General features: G+C 37.7%; 2 protein-coding genes across 2 annotated transcripts in view; one reads left to right on the top strand and one right to left on the bottom strand.

The window, feature by feature from the left end:
- dpr2 (defective proboscis extension response 2) overlaps nucleotides 1-21,106 on the top strand; it is a 45,577-nt gene that overhangs the window by 5,571 nt on the left and 18,900 nt on the right. The gene's annotated exons all lie outside the window — the stretch shown is intronic.
- Nucleotides 15,493-16,079, bottom strand: LOC108021681 (uncharacterized). Its single transcript, XM_017090498.4, has 2 exons — nucleotides 15,918-16,079; nucleotides 15,493-15,863 (listed from the first exon to the last, which is right to left on the bottom strand). Exons 1-2 carry the CDS (start codon nucleotides 15,984-15,986, stop codon nucleotides 15,570-15,572), a joined length of 363 nt encoding a protein of 120 aa, XP_016945987.3. The 5' UTR covers nucleotides 15,987-16,079; the 3' UTR covers nucleotides 15,493-15,569.

The raw sequence follows: 21,106 nt of genomic DNA, 5'->3' as shown, positions 1-21,106 counted from the left end.
AAGGAGCTTCATTATGGCAACTCATTGTTTCCTTTTTAAAAAAGCCAGTTTTCATTGGAAGACCAAGTAATGCCTGCAATTATATTAATACATGGTTATTAAATTAATGACTTTTCTTTTAATTCATTTTAATTTTAAGTGGAATTGATTTTATGTAATTTCAATCGATTTTTTTTTAAATAGGCAGAGAACTGCGAAATTACTTCTTGACGAACACTCACTATTGGATTCATTGTAAGGTAAAGCCAATAACAAGCATACATACATATCCATACAAGAAAGGAATTTTATTTCCTATCCTATTTTCCACTTTGGTTGGGCCCTACATTTTCCCTTTGTTGTTTGTGTGTTGTCCTGCAAACCCCTGGCTATTACGGCGAGGATATAAGGAAACCATATAAATACAAGCTCATAAAAATCATGGCTGCATGTCCTTTGTGTTGAAATGTGGCTTATGGGCCTGCCTTTTCAGTTGTATGTCCCAGATTTCTAGGTCAGGCCAGATGTTTTTAGTATTTATTTGCCAATAGATATTAAGTATTTACAAGGTCTTTTTTTTAATAAAATATATATAAGTAATAGAGAATATAAATACCATATCATCATTATTTTGTGACCCATTACAACTGGCAAATGTTTTTCATTTTGGTTTTATCTATTATAGAAATTATTAAAAAATCAAAGATTACACCAACTTTACGCTGATACGATTAGGACATAAAATTCCGATAAATTCCAGCGATTTCAAACTGTTCTCCGAATACACATGGCATCTAATTTCTAGCCACAGTTCACGAATAATCGAATATGCCAAGCACGTTGGCCAAAATGCAATCTAATTTAAATGACTTAACGTAGAGCAGGAATGGACACACAAAAACAAACGGATGCCATGTTCCTGGGTCGGGAATAAATGAGAGTTGCACATGTGGCAGATGCCGAAATAATGCTCCTCCTGCAGTCAGGATGCAGATAAGAAAGATGTGCTCATGCTGGTATCCCCCTGTAATTGCATGTTCGTAACTGAATTCGGAAAATTGTAATGTTTATCAGGGGTACGAGGTATTTGCCTATGAATATTTTGTATATGTCTTTAATGATACATGTTATCTAATATTAAAAAACATTTGAATGATATTATGGATATGATATATGGATTTTTAATAATACCAATATTTTTTATTTATTCAAGGAAGTTTTTAGTCCATTTAAATATGTAAACAATTACTTTGTTTATGTTTTTGATGAGAAATTCTATCAAACATTATAGAACCATCTTAATGAAATGTAAAACGTTTATATTTTATTTAGATTTTTAATATTACCAATATTATTTATTTTTGTAAGCTTTACGTGGAAGTATTCAGTCCATTTAAATATGTAAACAGTTAAATTATTAAATCGCAGCAGAAATGGTAAGGCAAATATTTCCTCACGAAATTATGTTAATATATGTATTCAGTACAAATTGTTTTTTTAATGAGGATTTTAATCAGGTCACCATAAAGTCATTCGTATACACATTTGCTGAATAACGATGAACTGTTGTTCGAGTGGCGGGCTAAAAAACCAATTTCGGTACATGTGTAAATAATGATTTTGTTCTGAGGTCGGTGGAGTGAGTTGTATTCGTTCAACCGAAATAATCGTTCCACATAAATTTCTCCTCGAAAAAATATTAGCTTTGGATGCCGTTCACCAAAAGCATGTCTAAAACAAAAAACCCACAAGCCTTATTTGTTGTGAGTATTGCTATTTTTTATCGTAATGGGTACACTGATATACTTGTGAGTTTGGCGACAAAATAATTTTGATGTTTTATAAATAATATTGATAACTTTTAATAATAATCTTTAAGACGTACTTGCTGCCTTGAAAAATTTAAAATAACTGAAAAATCAAAAACAATTCACAACTTTAGAGACCAGAAGGCGGGGAAGGACATTGTTCCACCGGTTTCAAAGTACGAATAAAATGGTTTGGGCTTTCAATTTCTTATTGGTGTGGCGAAATCTGTAACAAATCTTTTCTACTGTGAAAACATTACCCTTACGAGGCATAAAAGTTGACATATGTAACAGGCGCCGCACACATAGCTCCCACATACAAATCTACAATGCAAAGGTCTGTATTGCTTGTGACAATAAGCCAAAAAAGAAACATGAAATCAAAAACCAAGGCACACATACATGGGGCATACATTTCCGGGGGTTTTGGGCGGAGGTTGGGGCGAAAGGCCCCTAGTCGCCTGCTCCTAAAGCCGTTCTGTTAGATTTATTTCCGTTTTTCTCACTTTTGTTGCAACTTTTTGTTTAGTTGTTGTTTGGAGTTTTTTTTGTGTTTGGTAAGATTGGTTTATGTTTGCGGGTGGCTCTGGTATTAGTTTAGTGTTATGCATACCGACTGAGGGCGGTGGCATACAGCAGTTAAAAGGTCGGTTTTTGTTGGCATCAATTTATGAAGTTTCATTTTAATATCGGATTTTTTCTAAAGCCAAAAGAGAACCATAAAAGTGGCAGACCAATAAAAGAACCAAAATTAGTTCATTTCATATTATTTATAAAGCTAGAATATTAATTGGAACAAATTCTCCAGACAACAAATAACATTGGTCTTCTAACATTTTTTGGAAAACTAAAACTTTGTAGTTAAAACTGTCGAGAAAGTTGTTATTACGCCGCACTGCTGAACGAACTCGGATATACCCGCAAAAACAAATACTTAGATACAATTTACCCTATCAGAGCATTTTATACAAAGTACTTCGACGTGGAACTAGCATTGCAACAAATGATGCTGGGCTTTAAACTAGAAGGGCAGAGTGCAAAAGACATGAGAACAGGCAAGCTGACACTTAACGATACGAAAATAAGTCCACACATGCAGTTTAACAGTAAGACCTCGATAAATGGCATGGTAAACTACCCTCCAGTTCCAGTAATAAGTAACACAGCAAAAAAACTTTGATGTTGAGAAATAATGCATTAATTTTTATACAAAGGATTGATGAAATTAACATGGGTATGTCCCAGGCTGTCATGCATGACAAATTTGTAAGCTTTTTATCGACATGTTATGGACGAAAATTGGTTTTGTCATCAACATTTTATCGACTTGTTATCGAACTTAAATCATTTATTTTCGAAGAGATAAAATTATAGAGAGGGAGAGTCGTTGATTGCTGACGATTGTAATTGAAGATTGTCAGATTAAAGACAAAGTTGATGTCATTGTCTTATTAGTGACATGTGGTACCGCAGGGTAGTTTATAAGCTTAGTTGGTAAATGTATGAATTGTGGAGTTGGAATTAAACAGTAATTATTCTGTGGTTTAACAACAAATAAATTATAAGTTTAATCCAAGTACATAATAATTGTGTCAAGCATTCAATACTTGTTGTGGTTCCATTCAGCAAAAATCAATACATATGTTTTTTTGTCGAAAAAGATATATTTTCCTAATGGAATGGAATAATGGAATAAGAAAGCATGATTTCTTAAAGAAGTACCACGTTGTAAATGAGGGAAAATAATGATTTCCAAGAATGTTCAGACCCAGGACGGCCATAAAGCCGAAGAAATTAATTAAAGTAAAGTGTAGTAGCTGCGAGTGCCCACTGTTTCCGAAGTTCTCGGAACTAGCAGTAACCTTTTGTCGGACCCATCTCCACACTCCCGATGGTTGCCGGCTGATAAGTAAGCTCCTGGAGCCCGAAGGGTGGGGAGTTGGGAAGTTGGGGCATGTGGGGCGAGAATCGCGAAGAGCCCCAGGCGGGGCATAGAGGAAAAGCTGCAGCAACAACAATTTCGCTAAATTACAAACAATGCTTATTTGTTGTTTATCTGTGTAAAGCATCTCTGTGACACTTTCAGGCCACGACAGACTTGCCAGGAGGGACTGGCACTGAACTGGTACTGCTAACCAGTCCCAGGGAAATGAAGGGGAACCCCCTCGTTCGTAATTGAGTTGATAAAGCTTCGGTGCGGCGCCACTCGCACTGTTTGTGTAATTTGTGTAATGCATGCAAAGTTAATTACCTCGGGGAGCTTGGTAATTAGAATTGTGATTGAACGCGCCTCGCAGTGCCGTTGACATCCCTCTACTTGCATACATACGGTTCCCATACCCCCGCCTTTGGTATAAATCAACACCATAAATTGTCCTTGACAAGCCATTGCCCGTCTCCATCTATCGGTTATGTACAATCTACATCTGTCTGACTCACCTGATTGTTCTCGTCTCATTTGGCGTATTTTTGAAAAGTTGTCGCTGTCAAGTTGGCAGACGTTTTTCAATTAGCGCAACCAGAAAGTTTGCCATGTACTTGACAGTGTGCTATCGCCACCGAATTATTGACATTATTCTTGGCTCACTTTTCAGATGATTTTAGGAAAAATAAATTCCATTTAAAGCATTTCAAACTTTGCAGACACAGGACTATAACCAATCGATAGGACTCTACACATTCATTCAGCACTTACTTGAATGTATAAATGACTAGTATGCTTGCTTCTTGAATTTATTTCACATAACAAAATATTTGTTTATTAGTTTAATTGACTTACAATTACCATTTTGAGATTACACATTCGTTTATCCAATTAAAATATTTACTGCCTTTTATTTACCATAACTGAAAGAAGGTATATTTGCCTTTGCTTTTATGAATAAACGGGCTGAAGTAATATTAAAACCGGATGGCAATCGATTTTCTAACTTTCCCAATAACGAAAAGTGCAATCATTTTGCAGTTTCTAAGCAATTTAAAAGATAAAGTTTTATGTATGTTGCCACTGTCAACTTTTCAAACTGCAAGTCGACGACAACATTTTTATAAAGAAATTCAATAGAAAATCGAAACTATTTGCAAGTTAAGTGCTTAAAAAGCGTTGATTGCTCACCATATTAGTACTTTATACATATCTACTAAATTTATTTAAATTTATTTTTCCTTTGGAAGATATCTTAGCTAACTAAATGGCTTAGGAAAGGGTTGTATGATTGCGCTTCTTAGTCACATTTTTGTTAGTTTTTCGATTCGACTTCGTGCCTGTCGGAAGTTGCCAATTTTTTGAGTTCCTTCTGACGTCTTCAACAGTTTTGTGCCAAAACACGGGAACTTTTCTTTGAGGCAATCAATTAAAAGCTATTTTTGGTTACTGTGTTAGTTTTTGAGATTGGATGTTTTGGCAAGTGGATTGACGTCTGACAAATGGAGGAAATGGTTTTAAAATTGGACATAAAAGAGTCGAAGAACAGTTTAAAGCAGAAAATACTATGGACTAAGTTCAATATTGCTTAACAAATTTTCTTAGTAATTTTAAAGAAATGGTATTTGTACTATTAAATAGCTACAGGTGCTGTTCCTTCTAAAACACATACACAGTGTGCAAGGGGCAGAAGGATCTTTAGAAAACTTTTCAACAAGTAGCTTTTTAGCAGAGATATCCTGCTTTGAATATATATACTTCTTATATATTCCTCAAATCGTTTTTGATATGTTACTACTGCTTCCTTTCTGTGGAAATTCTTCTTACCTTCCCACAAAGCAGAGAGAAAAACTTTTAGCATTTTGTATTTTGCTTTATTTTGTAAGTAAGTAGTGTCGGTAAACTACTGAGAAACGCCCCCCTCTTCCTAGAATACCTAGTTTTCCCATACTGAGTGTTGCAAACGTCAAAGGCGTCTAAGCACTCAATGTAATTGAGCAACACTTAAGCAATATGCGCCTCATTAGTTGCCTTGCAAAACAAACAACCGAGGGAAAGTGGAAACCGGGCTTATATGACAGCACACACAGGCAGACACTCCACGGAAAATGGAGGAGAGAACTTCACACCAGAATGATTTCCTTTGGCGTCAGCGGGAACTGAGAAAAGCTGCGGGAAATTCGAGGAGGGAGCTGGTTAACTGGGCGCCAGCCACATCCTCAAGTTTAGATATCCATATGTTCTACCCACAGATGTAGTGCTACGTGCCTTCCTCATCTCTGCCGTTACAGAGTCTCAAGTTTTGTTACGTGCCTTGCTTAATTTCCAGTTTATGCTCTTCAGGTCTCGATTACATGGGATCTGAGAAATGCATCGAAACTTTGCCCACAGCCTCTATTTTCGCTTGTTTTACTATTTATTAGCTGCAACAAGTTGGACGAGCAAAGAAAAGTAATGAGAGACTGCCAGACAACACTGGCTCATCATTTTCCGTATTGTCAGTGAATGTGTCTTCAAAACACTGTCTTCACATTCGACAACATTACTATTTGTGCTCTTGGTTTACACATGATACTTTTCAAATAAATAACTACTTTTGTTTCAAGTTTTATTACAGTTGAGTAAGTTGACACTGTTACTAAAGGACTTTAAATTAAGATTTACCACGCTCTTACTGAAAATTGTATGATAAAATTTAGAACAAAATAGTAATATATATGCTTGAGATGTGTTTAACTTAACTTAACTTAAATAAGTTCTTACAAATGAGCTTGAAATAATGATGTAAATTTCTTTTAAAAGTTTAAAAATTTAAAACGAGAAAGTTGGTAGACCACTATTAACATTTTTGTGTTTATTCTGGAACTATAGAAATTAAAACTGCTTTTCTCAACACTTTAAATTTGACAGGAAGCTATTTGCTTAGCACTTTTCGAGCTTGTCAAAACTTTACAGCCATTTTTTTAATGGTTTTCTCTAGCTTCCCTTCTGTAATTTTTATAATCGCTAACTTTCTGGAGAGTTAATCTTTGTTTTTTATTAAAATTTAATGAGTAATTATGGTCTAGACTAAGGGAAACTTTAATTTGATTTCAAACGGAGAAACCGTATAGTTTAAAAGGTGCATATCCGCCACAAGGTCTACAATTTCACAATTTATTGTCAGATGCAATTTCGCAAAATGCCCACGTTTTAAAAGTCGTGTATTTTCCAATCAGGCTAATCAGGTTGGACGATTTCAGATATCCACTACGTCAAGCATAATTAAATGCAAATTACCGTTGAAATGTTGGGGGTCTGTTTGCTACGAACATATCCTACGCTTGTGGGCCCATTTGGGTCCTGACAAGGCCCAGAGAATTCGGCAACATACTGGTTTGCAGCTCAAACACAGTAATTTACCGAGGGCCTGGTCCGCGAGGCTGGATTAGTGGATGCAATTTTAAACACTGTTCGCCTGCAATTTTCATAAGCATCGCCATGGAATTTTTGGGCGAAAGCTGTCAGAATTTGTGAAATTCAGAGGAACTGCCACAAAATCGCTGCAGGACAAGAGTGGAAAGTTTGCGATAAATAGTGAAAGAGCTAGAGGTATTTCATTGGATGCTAAATGATTACACCCAGAAAAAAAAGGAGTAATATAATTTAAACGGTTGCTTCTACATTTTGTTCAACGAAGTAAAATTTTAAGTTTAATACTCTTTGATCCTAGCACATTACGGGTCTCACCATTGTCATGCAACGACAAATACTGATAAAAATAGTTTTCCCCAGGAACCTATTTATTGTATATCTTTAAGCACCGAAATATTTAATAAGCGCAATTAATAAAATATATATTGCTTGTATTAAATCAATTTTAATTTATACGTTTTAGGGTAAAATCAGCCGCACTCGACACTAGGAATTTAAAAATAACGAACCTAAGACTTTTCTATCAGATTCTCCTGCGCCAAAAGTGTTTGCCACCGTCGAATTTGTTCTATATTTCGCAGGCGAACGGGTATTTTGGGGTAGTTCAGAGCCCTTATCTGCGGTTTACTGAGCTGCGCTTGAATGCCAATACTGCGGAATTTCGTAGGACCCATGTGAGAGTGGAAGAAGTTCAAGGTGCTTTGAAATATTTGACTACTTCCATTTCTGTCGCCACCACTTTTGCGATCGAAAAGACTTGCGATAGTTTGCTTATCGCAGGTCATCCTCTTGACGGAGAAGTACTGTTCGGTGAACATGAGCTCGTACTTGAGCAGGTTCTCGTACTTCTTCAGCAAGTCCACCTCCGACTCCGAAACTCCGATCACACCGAGATGTTCTTGGGTCTTCTTCTCAAAGCAGTGAACCTTGCGCGTTGCATAGCGGTTTCCGTGTGTTATTAACAGGAGCAACTGGCCCAGGTCTGCCCTTCTGGTTGCCTCCTGGAGGATCTCCTCTAGGACACCCATGGAGCAGCCTCCAGTGACGTAGCGCCCGAAACGCGGCTTAATGGCTCGCATGCTAACGCCCAGACGTGGGTCATACGTCTTCACCCAACGACCCTTTGCCAGGGTAACTTGGCTGCCACGTTTCCGGTCCACCGGAAGATGCGGCCCGAAGGCACGCCTAGACGCCTCTGTATCGCTCATCCTCACAGCAATTTTGACTGCCAAAGGAAAGTTCCGAATTTATTAGTGACACTTTTCTAAATGACAGCGTCTAAAATGTATAGTATTGTTTCTGAGGTTTTAAAAATCATACTCAACGCATTGCAATCGCTGATACCTAAATCTTTAAAGATTATTAAAATTAAAACAGAATCAATAACTATAAATACATTTTAATCAGTAAAAACCAAAAGAATTTTCATCGGCAGACAGGTAAAAACAAAAAAAGCAAGTCTGGAACTAAGCTCTTTGTGGAAATTAAATGAGTCAGCAAAGGCTTTGAGCTGGAAATAGAAAAACAAAATAAACAAATATTTTATAATCCGACAATAAGCAATCGACTGCCCGGTATCGACCAACTGTTTGTATAAATGCGCTTTTTCAATTCATTTGACCACATTTGCTGCCGTTTAGTCGCCATGAATCGTTCGTCTGAAATGTTTCTGGAATACATAGAACATTTAATTTCCGTTGATAAACCGTCTGGTGGACTAGTTTCTCGATCGCCAGGAATGAAATCCATTCGAATATGGTTGAGTGACATCCATGATACGCACCCAAGAAAACCCGTGAAAAATTCCGCCAAGATAAAGACTCGAGTCTGGAACTGGAGACAAACAAGGATTTGTAAAGCGCTTGGAGATTATAAAGTGAAAAAGATGGAAATGATTCGGTCTTAATTACTATAAAATTAATACATTTATTTTTAATAGCTTGTAATATATATAGGATACAACATATAGTATCCTTAATAATCTATAGAGGCAAACAAAGATTTGTAGAGCGCTTGGAGATATTAAAGTGAAAAAGATGGAAGTGATTCGGTATTAACTATCATAATAACTAATGAGGGATATGTAAATTTCCTTTTGTATTAAAGCTATATTACATAATATAATATATATATAATAGTTTATAGGTTGTATCCTAACTAATCTATATCAGTTTATATCTCTGAAATAAAATATTAGAAAAGATATATTTGGATGCTCATGCAGACAAGCATTATCTGTGAATTATTTTCAACAAGTTGGTCTCTGTAAAAAAGCACTTCTATTTTTTATGATTTAATGAGGGTAATGCCTTAAAGCCCCATAATGGAATGCGTAAATTAAAGCAATAATTTTCATAATTTGCAATCCAAGAATTACACAACGATATCATTTTTATGCCGCCATCTGCTTCGTTTAGGCTAATGAAGCGTTTCGAGAAACCTAGCATTTGGTCGTCCATTAGCCAATTAAATAAATTAAAATAATATTCACTGCCTTGGGCGGAGAATGGGCACCAAGGGCCAACTCTACAAACAGGAGTGTATAATGAAAACATATTGCTTGAAAGGAGGGGCGCAATAACTTCATTAGTTCACTGGACCGAGGAGCTGGGTGCCCGCGATATATCAGATCCTGAAAAGGACAAGGTTCCCTACGGTTCTCCAGAGAAATTAATCAATAAATCGCCAGCTACAAGCACCAATGAACGGATAACACACCAGAAAAAACCAGCGGGGAAGTCGACGTCAAAGGAAAGTGCTAAAAAAGGAAAGGAATTCGGTGGGACGTGGCAAGAGGAAGCAGATCAAGGACCATGAAGGAAACCATCATGATTTATTTACTTTTGAATGTCTTTCAAGACAGACTCTTGACCCCCACTTGTGGTTCGAATGGAGGCCTCCCCACACATTTCTCGAGTATTTTATTGGCTACGTGCAACTGCGCAAACAAATTTACATGACACTGAACTGAAAGGTGCTTACCTGCCACTCCGTTCCATTCCGTTCCTTAAACGCCCCCAAAAAAACACTTTGGACCCCTCAAACATTATTGAAAGATTGATGAAAGTTCGCCGCCGAGCAGTTTTGGCTTTCTCATTTTCTAACTATCAAGTGAACAGCCCAAAGGAAAAATTCCCGTCAAGATAAATGACTTGAGTTTCTTTTTTACGTACATTATATTTATACGCATGTCCCTATGTATTTGACTATGTGTATCTGCGGAAAATTATTGCTGTGGGTGAACGCTTATAATGAATAATGAACGATTTTCCGCCCTTTTTCCTGGAGTTTTATTGTGGCCAAACAATAAAATGGTTCGACCATTCAGTAAATTTGTTTGTGGTCTGACTAAGGAGGCCCGATATGGTCAAAACTCGCCTTTTGTGGGGAAAAGCGTTGATTTGGCTTCACACTTTGATTTGATTTCCAACTTCGGGGTCCGCGTGGGTTTGTATATTAATGGCTTTTATAATGCCAAGCCGACGTATGTGTATTTGCGTATATACTATATATTCTGACCATCTTTGTGGGTGTTTCCTGGGGCCAATTTAACCGTCAGCTTCTCGCCCCCATTTGTCTGCCTTTCGGTCGATTGGCCGGAGGCTCGTTTGATTGAACGCTGCTCATAATTGATACATTCGGAATAAATCTGGTTGACCCATATTTTCTTGGGTTATGTGGCCGGCTTTTGCTGACGATGCGGTAATGAAATCGGGTTGCCCTTAAAAATGCCTTTCCTTGATTGATCTGAGCCATTGAATAAGTCGATCTGGCCCTATTGTATAAATATTTTTAATCAACGAGCTTACAGTGTCAGAGAAATGTGTAAAAACTATATGCGTTGATGGGAACTGGAATATATGAATTTAAGTTGCACGCATTCTCTGTGTTCAAACTCTTTTTTAATAAAACTGTGGTTTTATTCGCATATTTTAAAGATATTTATGAGCTTTGAGCAAAAACCAGGCGACCTTTCCGCACACATGACGTCCAGGCGACTTCCGTTTCCGCTCTGGCTGCGACATGGGAAAACTTTTAGCATTTATTGTATGAATTTCTGAAGCCATTTCTATGGGGTCGTTTTCCATGAAAAATAAATTCAAATGCCTGCGCAGTCCTTTTGTTTTACTTAACCCTTTCCTTTTCCCTAAGCTGTCACCCCTCCATTGGAATGCATTTGGCAGAGAAAGTTTTGTGCCTCCGTATAGATTTCTTGGCACTTCATCTTAAATTTGTTTAGCTTGTAATCCTTCGATTTCCATTTCCCCCAATGAAAAATGTATTTCAAGCGAATGCAACGCTGGCAGTTGAGCAAACCAAGCCACCTCAGCCCACAACAATTACACTTTCAACTGCAGACCGGCAGACTTTTCAGCTCTGACATTTTAAGTAGGCATTGCCATGAAAGGGATATGGAGTGCTGAGCAAGAAGGGGCCGCCTGGAACAGAGCTTCTGTTGTTTGTTTTGTGATTTCCGCTGCCACAGTCGTTGGCCCCACAATTATGATCACACACAGTTGCTTAGTGCTCGTATTCCCATTACCAGATCCCCTTGTCGTCCTCCAGTTCCTGCTGAAATAGAAATAGAGCCATGCGATGACTTCTCCTCCCCGACATAATAGGCGAGCTCAGCACAGTGCGGCTAAAAAGTATGCGAGCACTCACAGGCTCTGGCTTTGTGTTCATGTTTGCGTTCATGGCTGGGTAATTGCGGCGACGCCTTTTGGTAGCTCGATTGTGACATTCTGCAAACAGACCGGCTGAGCACACTGCCAAATCCGAATAATCACTTAAGATCTGCAGCGGTTTTGCACAGAGTGGGGAAAATAAGCTTCAGATTGGTGGATTGCTTCCAAATGTTAATCATTCCAAATAAATCAATTAGATTTTGGTGATGGTGTTCATTTAAATTGTATATCTACCTTTTTTAGAGACAGATTTTTTATTATTTATTAAATAACATATGTTCTTTGTACACCAACATTAATTTATGCTTTGCAAATCCTGCTGTTTTTCCTTTAACATATTATAAAATATAGATTTGTGAAACAGGAATAAACTAGTACAAGTTTAAAGACAAGGCTTTAACACATAGAAACTTTGTTACCATTCTATTTTATATATATTTTTTTTAATTTAAATTCATAAAGTAAAATCCCAAAGACTTTTAAACAGCCCAACAAATCTTCACTCCATCAAATTGGCCCTCTTTTCCTCCTGTCACTGCCAGATGCCCTTTTAGCTGGTTGTTTCCCCACTTAAGTACAGTAAGTAAACGGATGTTGACTCGCCTTTTGTGTTTTTTATGTAGCCGGCCTGGTGCAATTGTCGTTTTTTGTTTTGTTTATATTGTTAATTGTTGGCGCGTGCTTTCTATTCATTTGTAATGCGGCTTAAAGTAATAAAATAATTAAATAATTATTATTTTTTTCCACAGCGCGCCTTGGGGCTAATTTTAAATGTATGATTTAGGGGCTTTGTTCACGCGGCCTTCCCCATGAAATGTTTTTATTTAAGTACACCAGGACACACACGTCCTGCCATTCTTCAAAAAAACCTCTGCTGCGACTTTTGGACAGTTTTATGGCTGGCATCATTCCGTCTTTTGAGCTCTTTGCTGCCAACTCACCCCTTATGTTCGCCTGGTGACTTATTGGCGTAAAAGTTTTAGAGCCGTTTGGCCAACAGTTGAGGCCGAAGGCCACTAGTCGGCAGCAGAGTTTCAGATCGTATTCTCTATTGCACCCAAAAGTGAGCCATTAAATATTTTACAGTCGTGCAACTGCGACGCGTCCAGATTTTCACAGAGCACATACAGGGAAAACCTTTTTTGTCGCTTGTCTTTGCTTTTTAATGGAGAGTTATGTGTATTGGTTTGTTTTGCTCACGAAATACACAAATAATGGTTTCGCTTCCACTAGGATAACTTTAAGAGCAATTTAAAGTTAGGCAGGATTTCACAATTATAATAAAACGACTTAGAAATATCTGTTGTATTATAATTAACAAAAAAACACGCTTTAAAAGACCTGCTATTAAAACTTCACTGAAGAATTCGATGCTGTGTTTTTTTGCTTATTCTTAATTTTTGTTAGCCCAACGGAAGTATATTGATAAGCGCGGTTTCTTCAGAAGAGGATGACTAAGCTTGGAAAGACATCGCATTTTCGATATTTTAAAAGACCTGTAAATAGATCAGTCAGGACAATTTATAATAACTCTTATTGTCGATCATCAAAAATATGTCCCAAAATAGCTGTAATTTAAGAGAGATATATACAAGTCTTTGAAATGCTGTTATTTCTTTACTATTTCTTATAAGTACCCCGATAAAGTTTGATTGCACGAATCAATGGAGTGCATCAAAACAAGCATTTCAGAATTGTTAAAAAATAGTCGAAAAGTTTTGCTCCATAATAACATTTAAAGGACAAAAAAACTGTTATATTCAGTCCCTGCTTGTATCTTAAATCGTAAATACAATTCTTAAAACGTAAACAAAATGTTCCTCCTTTCCTCATTGGCTTCCATTTGCCTGAAACATTCCTAAATACAGAACTTTAAATATTTCGCATACTGCGTGTTGTTAATAAATTACCCAAATTATGGACGCGAAGCCGTCAGGCGCAGTGGCCTCCAAAACTGGCGGCCCTTGAGTTCTGGGGGAACGGGTTGAAGCCGAGCTGGATCCCCACTAGAAGGCGACAGCTGACGGAGGGGCTGAAGAGGATGAGGACGAGGATGAGGATGAGGACGAGGACGAGGACGACGACGAGGTCGTTGAGAAGTGGCTGCCGTTGACGGTGTCGGCATCTTAATAAATTTCCATGCGCAACACTTTGACGTTATTAATACGCTGGGGCCTCGAGTGCCACGCACGCACCTAAAACCGCTAACCAAATGACGGCGAATTTGCTTAATTACACGGCTTATCCGCAGCAGACAGCCGACGAGTGCGGTTGCCAACACGAGGGTTCGAACCTCGAAGGGAAAATTAATTTCGAGCTTCACAGAACCCCAACGCTTAAGATACCGCTCTACATTTATTTGCTTAAAATTCGATCGCAATTTATGGGCTACACGAATTGAAATAGAAATAGGACAGCCTGTCTGTGCAGTTGGAGAGGTGGCTTAATTAAATAAGAGGAAATTCCTTCGGCCACAAGTTCATTGAAATGCGTAAAGCACACAAGTTTAACTAAATGGTAATGAAGTAGGGAATCTAATTTAGTGGCTAATTTCCTAGACATCTTAAGGCCGCTTCCGTCTGTCTGTCAGTTCACAGAAATTTCAATGAACAAAAAAAAACTCACTTTTCACCTTATCATGTTTAACTGCCAAGTTACCGAAGCTTGCTAAGCCCGCATGACCTTATACACTGGGGAAAATGTTTTGGTTACACAGCAATTAATTATTACCACAAAAATGCTCCGTAAAAATACCATTTTTTTGTTGTTACATTATTGATATAATAAATATTATTTGCATAGATAGAAGAAAAAATGAAGTTAAATTTGTTACAAAAAATCTGATACATTCTTATATCTTTTTGTAAAAAATCTAATCTAATATTTAATGTATGTTAAGTTATTTATACTGTACATTTTAATGTTTAAATGGGAAGAATGCCTTTATGACCATTTGTCACATTCCAAATCTATTATCATCTGAAAGTCTTTTAAAAAATATAAAAATTAATTTCTTTCGATGTACTTCTAAATTGACTTGGCAAAAGCATTGATGAGCCCCGCCCAGCGATGTTAGCAAATAATCTTTCTGCTCCGGCATATTCTCACTGTCAACGGAATAATCAGCCGGGCGGGCTGACATGTTAAGTCACTTTGTCGTCAGGACACACATCCCGACCATCCGACAATCCGACCATCCGACCTCCAGACCTCCCGACCATCAGAACCCACTCCCATTTTCCCAGCAAATTACATGTCTCGGATTTGAATGCTTCGGTTATTTCCTTTTCTTTGGGCGGGTGTTTGTTTGTGTTTTGTCTTGTGGCATTAGTTTAAATTAATATCAGGACAAGGTATAGAACCAGCAAAACCCGCATGCAACCTTGCCGTGTTTTTGGGCTCCACTTATTTGGCTTTGGGTTGGCTAACGAGGCGAATGTGCGGCGATTGGAGCAATAGCCTAAATTAAAATGTTTTGCCAGATAAACATTAATTGTTGACTAAACCAGGACAATTTGTGGAGCACCTGGGGCTGATCTGGCTCAAGGAAAGCAGAAGAGCTTTAAGAAAAGCTGCCACAAAAGGTAAGCAGGTGATGAGCTGATTTAATTTGGGGATTGGCGTTTCTTTTGTTCATTTAGGTAGCTCTAAATCTGCGAATTTCAGTTAAAGACAAGAAACTGATGCCAAAATATAAATTTTTATTAAAACTAACAAAAGCTTCGATCTGTGGGCTTAACAACAAGGGTCGATTTGTCAAACGTCATCGCAGACAAATTCGTCCTCTAGAATTTCGTCAAGTGAGGCAGCTGGCCCAAATCCCCTTTCGTCCCTAAGCCACTCGTCATGGTCAATACCCTTGATTTCGCACACGACCTTGAAGATTAATTCCTCCTTTTTGGTGTAATAATCGGGTGAACCGACGTTCGTGTCTAGTAGATCGGCTTCTCGTTTGAGCTGCAGAAGTTTCTGGCGAAATATTTGGACGTCTTTATTGAGTTCTTCGGATGACTTTAGGGTAAGCGAGGCCAGAAATTCCGACAGGTGGGACTGGGGAAAGTTTATGAGCCAACTTCACATATCATTAAACGGTTCTGGGCTTACCACATTCGCCTGACTTCTCAGCAGATTCTCATCGTGGGCAAACTCGACCGCATATTTGAAGCTATCCATGGCGCTGATTCCAGCTTGGCAAACGGATTCGTTGGAGGTCTGGGGCAAACTGTCTTGGCTGTCGGGGCTTCGGGCTCGTCACCATTTATTAGCCTGCAATTTGTTTACATTATGCATGGTGTGAGTCGATTTGTTCCGAGCCCCAAGCCCCAAACACCAACCCCAACCCCACCCACATCCCAGCCCCTTTGCCAAGGCTTCCTATCTGGGCCTGCGGATTGTTTATTTTCGTTACCACTCATCGATGTAGCCCAGTCCCCCTAACTTCCTCTACGATCCCCGCTAGAAGTGTAGCGTTTTGACACATAATCAAAACAAAAATGCCCACTCAGCTGGCAAGTGTAACGCAAATGAAGTCTTTAAATTTCAATTAGTTAACTAGAATAAAAGAACAAATAAGTATTCATAAAAACTCAGCTTTCGTAGAAATCAAGTTCTCGGAATAAAATTCTGTTGACTAAAAATGACTAGAAGACATTACAAATTCTGTTTCGACTTATATATAACAAAATATACAATTTAAACATTTTTCGGTTATATTTGAGAAAATGAAAGTCTTCATTCTACTTTAACTTCGATGTTCCATAAAAATGATTATTCTGAGCATTTCTAAAATTAATTTATCAGCACCCTGTGAATTTAAACCAATACAAGATCTGCGCGGAAAACCTTACAACCTGACTAGAGGTCATTAAAAATTCTGTTTCAACTAATATATATGCAAAATATCAAGTATAAACTTTTTTTCGGTTATATTCAAAGAAAGGAAAACGTCTTCAGTCTACTTCAACTTCGATGTTGCATAAAAATGATTATTCTAAGCATTTCTAAAATTAATTTATCAGCTCCCCGTGAATTTAAACAAACAAAAGCTCTGCGCGGAAAACCTTACAACCTCTGAAGAGAGGTCATTAAAACTTCTGTTTCGACTAATATATATACAATAGATACAACTTAAATATTTTTCGCATATATTTAAGGAAAGAAAAATGTCTTCAGTCTACTTTAACTTCGATGTTTCACAAAAATGATTATTCTTAGCATTTCTAAAATGAATTTATCAGCTCCCCGTGAATTTAAACACATACAAGCTCTGCGCTTGGTAGCTATAAATCAGAACGATATCGGGCCCACACAAGAAATATGTTTACCCGGTAAAATTTTGATTTCTCGCAATGGGCGACCCAAAGAACGCCAAACAAAAGTTGGTAAAGCTACCATAAACGAGCTTTGTGCTCAAGCTGCTGCTGTAAAAAAGCAAATAAAGCAGATATAGCGCCACGTGAAATGCAAGCCAGCAAGTGTAAACAGATTCAGAAATAAAACGATAGCATCGAATGGCGCTTAGACAAATAAACAGGAATGAATATTGCGAACGCCACCGAGAAAAAATGAAACAGTAGAAGGTCGGACTCATAAAACTTCAGTTCTCTATAAAATTTTCGGTTTGTTTATAAAGGTTTTTGGGTAGGCACTCAGAAAAATTCGAAAAGAGGTAGAAGCTTTAGAGAGAAGAGTTATAAGATTGAAGAATCGAAGGCTGCCAGATAGCTCAAATGAAATATTTGTTTATTGATTTGGGACTCAAAGATATATATTCTTTTAAAAGTTTTATTATTGAAAGCTTGTACGTTCCATTTGAAGTATGTCACAAGCAATTCAGAAGTCTCACAAGTCCCATTTCGACTGTATTTAAATTCCCCTAATCAAGTAATTATGTCTTTATTAGTCGCTGAAGTATAAGCTGAATTGCTGCAGTCACTCAAGTCGATGGCACACAGAATTGAAGGCAACAAACTCAATAAGCTTCCACCGACGCCTTGAGTCCTTGTCTTGGAGTCCTGATGACGTGGAAAGGAAATAAAATAAATCAGGGCTCATTAGAGGCCTCGAGGTAGACACGACACAAGTTGCTTGGGCTCCCATGTGCGATTTCGCCCATTTCAGTGCACCAAAGCAGAGTCGACAGTCGATGTCAACTTAATCATCGTCAAGACAACAGATTCGGCGCCTCCAGGAGTGGAATTTCAACTCCTTTTCTGGCGATAACACGACATATTGCCAGCTCATTACGCCCGACTGTCTGCAAGTGTGGGAGTGTCTAATGTCTAGCTTCTATCGTCTATCGTCTAATGGGTATGCCTTCTTTTGTCAGCCCTCTACATATTCAGCGGCTTTGTCTCGTCCCTAATAATAGCAATATTACACAAGTAATTAGTCACGCATTTAATTATTATTTATGTGCTTTGTCACAGGGTGCGGGTTATCTTCCTGGGGGGACTCCAATCCCATCCATCCTTTTCCTCAACTATACATATGTATATCGGTGCGTGTTCCTAACAATTATTACATGTAATTATCCACTCGAATGCCTGTCCCTGAATCATCAGTAAATTTATATGACACATCAGATAAAAGTTGGTAGGTCTGTTCTGGATTGGCATGCTATTAGCATAAGCAAGTAAATTATGTGGGAAATCTGCATAGCTATTTCTGTAATATTGTCTATGAGATTATAAATTCAATGATATATTTTGGTATAGCTGGAACTATTTTAATCTATCTTTTAAATTATCATGCAAGGAACTGGGTAAAATAACAATAATTAATTTAATTATACAAGTATGTATATATTAATCAACACATACTCGTATAACTAATTCCTGGCAGAAATTAATACGAAACCATTAGGACCAATCCAATCGAAATGTTTCTTAAATGTACGAGAGCAGCTGTCGTAGTCAATTGGGTTAAAGTTAAAGTTCAATCACGTAAATCACGTGGCCGAATCTCAAGATGTCGGCTTGGGGAAACTTTCATCGATTAAAAAGTTTCTGCCCTGCCCAAGTATTATCAGCTAGTCAAAGCGAAACTTGTAGTCGACAGCTGCCGAATGGGAAAATGAGATTTGTTTGTTGCATAATAATTGGGGGCAGTGCGGCCGGCTTCAAGTGCCCAGAATCGAATTCAAGAGTTGCGCCAAAAAGGCAGCCGGAAACCAAAAATAATACAGCAGATTGGCGAAGTCAAATCTCTGTTGATTGGCCTGGCACGTTTCCTTGTCAGCTGTTTATTGAGGCGTGATATAATTAGCATAACATCGACACGGATTCCGCACCAAAGGCAGTGGGAAAAAGGAAAAAAAAACGAAGGAAAAGCGGGCAAAGACCAGGCTTAGACGCAATTTGCTTAATGCTAAAACTTTTAATCACTCATACGCTCCGTGGCGCCAAAGAAAAAGCCCGAGCGCCGGCAGAGGAAAAGCAAATTTTACGTCAGAGAAAAGATGGGCCGCTTTCCCCGCCCCAAAGGCAAATAGTAAACAAAGCGTTGGGCGAAATGAAATAAGTGTAAATACGACAAAAATTCACTCGCACACAAAACACATACAGAGATGCTCACTCAAATGCGTATGTATGCGCATCTGATTAAACACAAGTGTGTATGCCCCTGCACATGTGTGAGTTGGGCCCTGCTTATACGAATTTTCTCCCCAGCGAATGAGGCCCTCTGGGTCCCTTCCCCCAAAAAAAAATCATCTGCCTTTGCCTTAAGCTCGAGTTTAATTCCTGCTTTGACTTCTGCAATGCCCACTAAAAACGCCAAGTACAGTGGACACTCTAAATTCAAAATGATGGTTACAAGATTATAACTACTTTTAAAAAACTTTCTGCTCGGATCTCCACTAACTTTGTATGTTATCCTCACTTTGTTTATGTTATTCTCAGTGGCGGATCGAGAATTCGGTTGTAAGAAATGGTTGAGAAGAAATGAAACATTTTGAATAAAATACATGTTACATATACTTTCCCCTATATACCCCTTGGGTGGTTATCCTGTATCCATATCCTATGTATATCTTAATCTTTCTATTGCTAATAGATTAACATAATAATTAAGTACGTACGTTAGAAAACAAAAAAACTTAAAAATGAAATATGCATTTTATTTGTTTTTAAAATTTAAATGTAAATTATATAAAAACATTTTAAACAATAAATATATATATATTACCTTTATTTTTGATTAGAATTGTAAGTACGTTTTTAACAGAGTTCACTGTAGAATTTTATTAACGTTCTGAGCTTGCCAAAAGAGTATTCAACTGGGTATTTTAAAAATGTATTCAAATGTTGCTCAGTCAAATATATCTAAATTGATTATTCAAAACGTAATATAATATTTATGACTATTTTCCCCGTTGTATACCGAAAATAAATCATAAAAGTAGAAATTTATTACTCTTTAAGATGGTCTTTACTAAATTACAACTTTAGATGATGAAATAAATATCATTTTTGACAGTTTGACTTTTGAGAAAAAAAGGAAATTTGTGGCTTCGCCAACTTATCTTTTTCTTTTGTGAAAAACTTTTTAGAACGAAAGGGTGTTTGAAGAATCATGTCCTCAAAGTTCGACGTTTCGTCTTTTCTTGTGGTTTTTCCGTTCTTCAGATTACAATGTAAGCTGCGGCGCGTTTAAGAGCGACTGTGTGTGTCAGTGGGCTTGGATGGCGGTGAAAGAGGGTGCTGTGTGTGCTGTGTGTGCCGACCTATTTGCTTAAACACACTCTAACTGGCACTCAGCCCACTTCTCCACGCCTCCGAGCAAAGAACTGCGCCCCCGGAAAACGGCTGGCTGCGCCTTCTACTTTCTACTTTCGCCTCTCATAACACATTAGCGAAAGTGAAAGCCGCCATAATGACTGCCCCCAGTTGATTTCCATTCGCCTTTCGTGTCTGCCCCGCACTGCGAGCTCTTGTGCCCATACATTTATATTAGTTGAGCGAGACACCGAAAACGAGGAAATGCAAATTGGCGGGATTGAGAATGATGGTGGGACGTTCTGAGCTCTGAAAGGCGATTACTTGAGTTTTTTGTGCCAAAAGTTAATTATTTTGCTTAAGCGAAACAACTAGTCTTTAGATAAAACATAACAATCATTGGTTAATATAAAATATCTTTTTATAGGGACAGTGATACTTTAAAATTAAAGGTTTTAGGGGAAACAAGTTAAAAAAGATTTTCTAAGATAAAAAATAACTAATATTAAAAGGCGAAAAAAGATATGAGTTCTTGCAGGCCATAGTTGAATCATTCATATTCACAAAGAAAAATAT

This window comes from Drosophila suzukii, chromosome 2L, assembly GCF_043229965.1.
Source record: "Drosophila suzukii chromosome 2L, CBGP_Dsuzu_IsoJpt1.0, whole genome shotgun sequence".
Classification (NCBI taxonomy): domain Eukaryota; kingdom Metazoa; phylum Arthropoda; class Insecta; order Diptera; family Drosophilidae; genus Drosophila; species Drosophila suzukii.
The sequence above is the reverse complement of the archived record's forward strand: the minus strand, read 5'-3'. Positions and strand labels throughout refer to the sequence as shown.

Excerpts from the sequence above, each read along its gene's own strand:
- LOC108021681 (XM_017090498.4), bottom strand. The coding sequence starts at position 15,986 with ATGGATAGCTTCAAATATGCGGTCGAGTTTGCCCACGATGAGAATCTG. Across the intron at positions 15,864-15,917 it reads TGAGAAGTCAGGCGAATGTG|TCCCACCTGTCGGAATTTCT; the intron begins GTAAGCCCAGAA and ends AACTTTCCCCAG.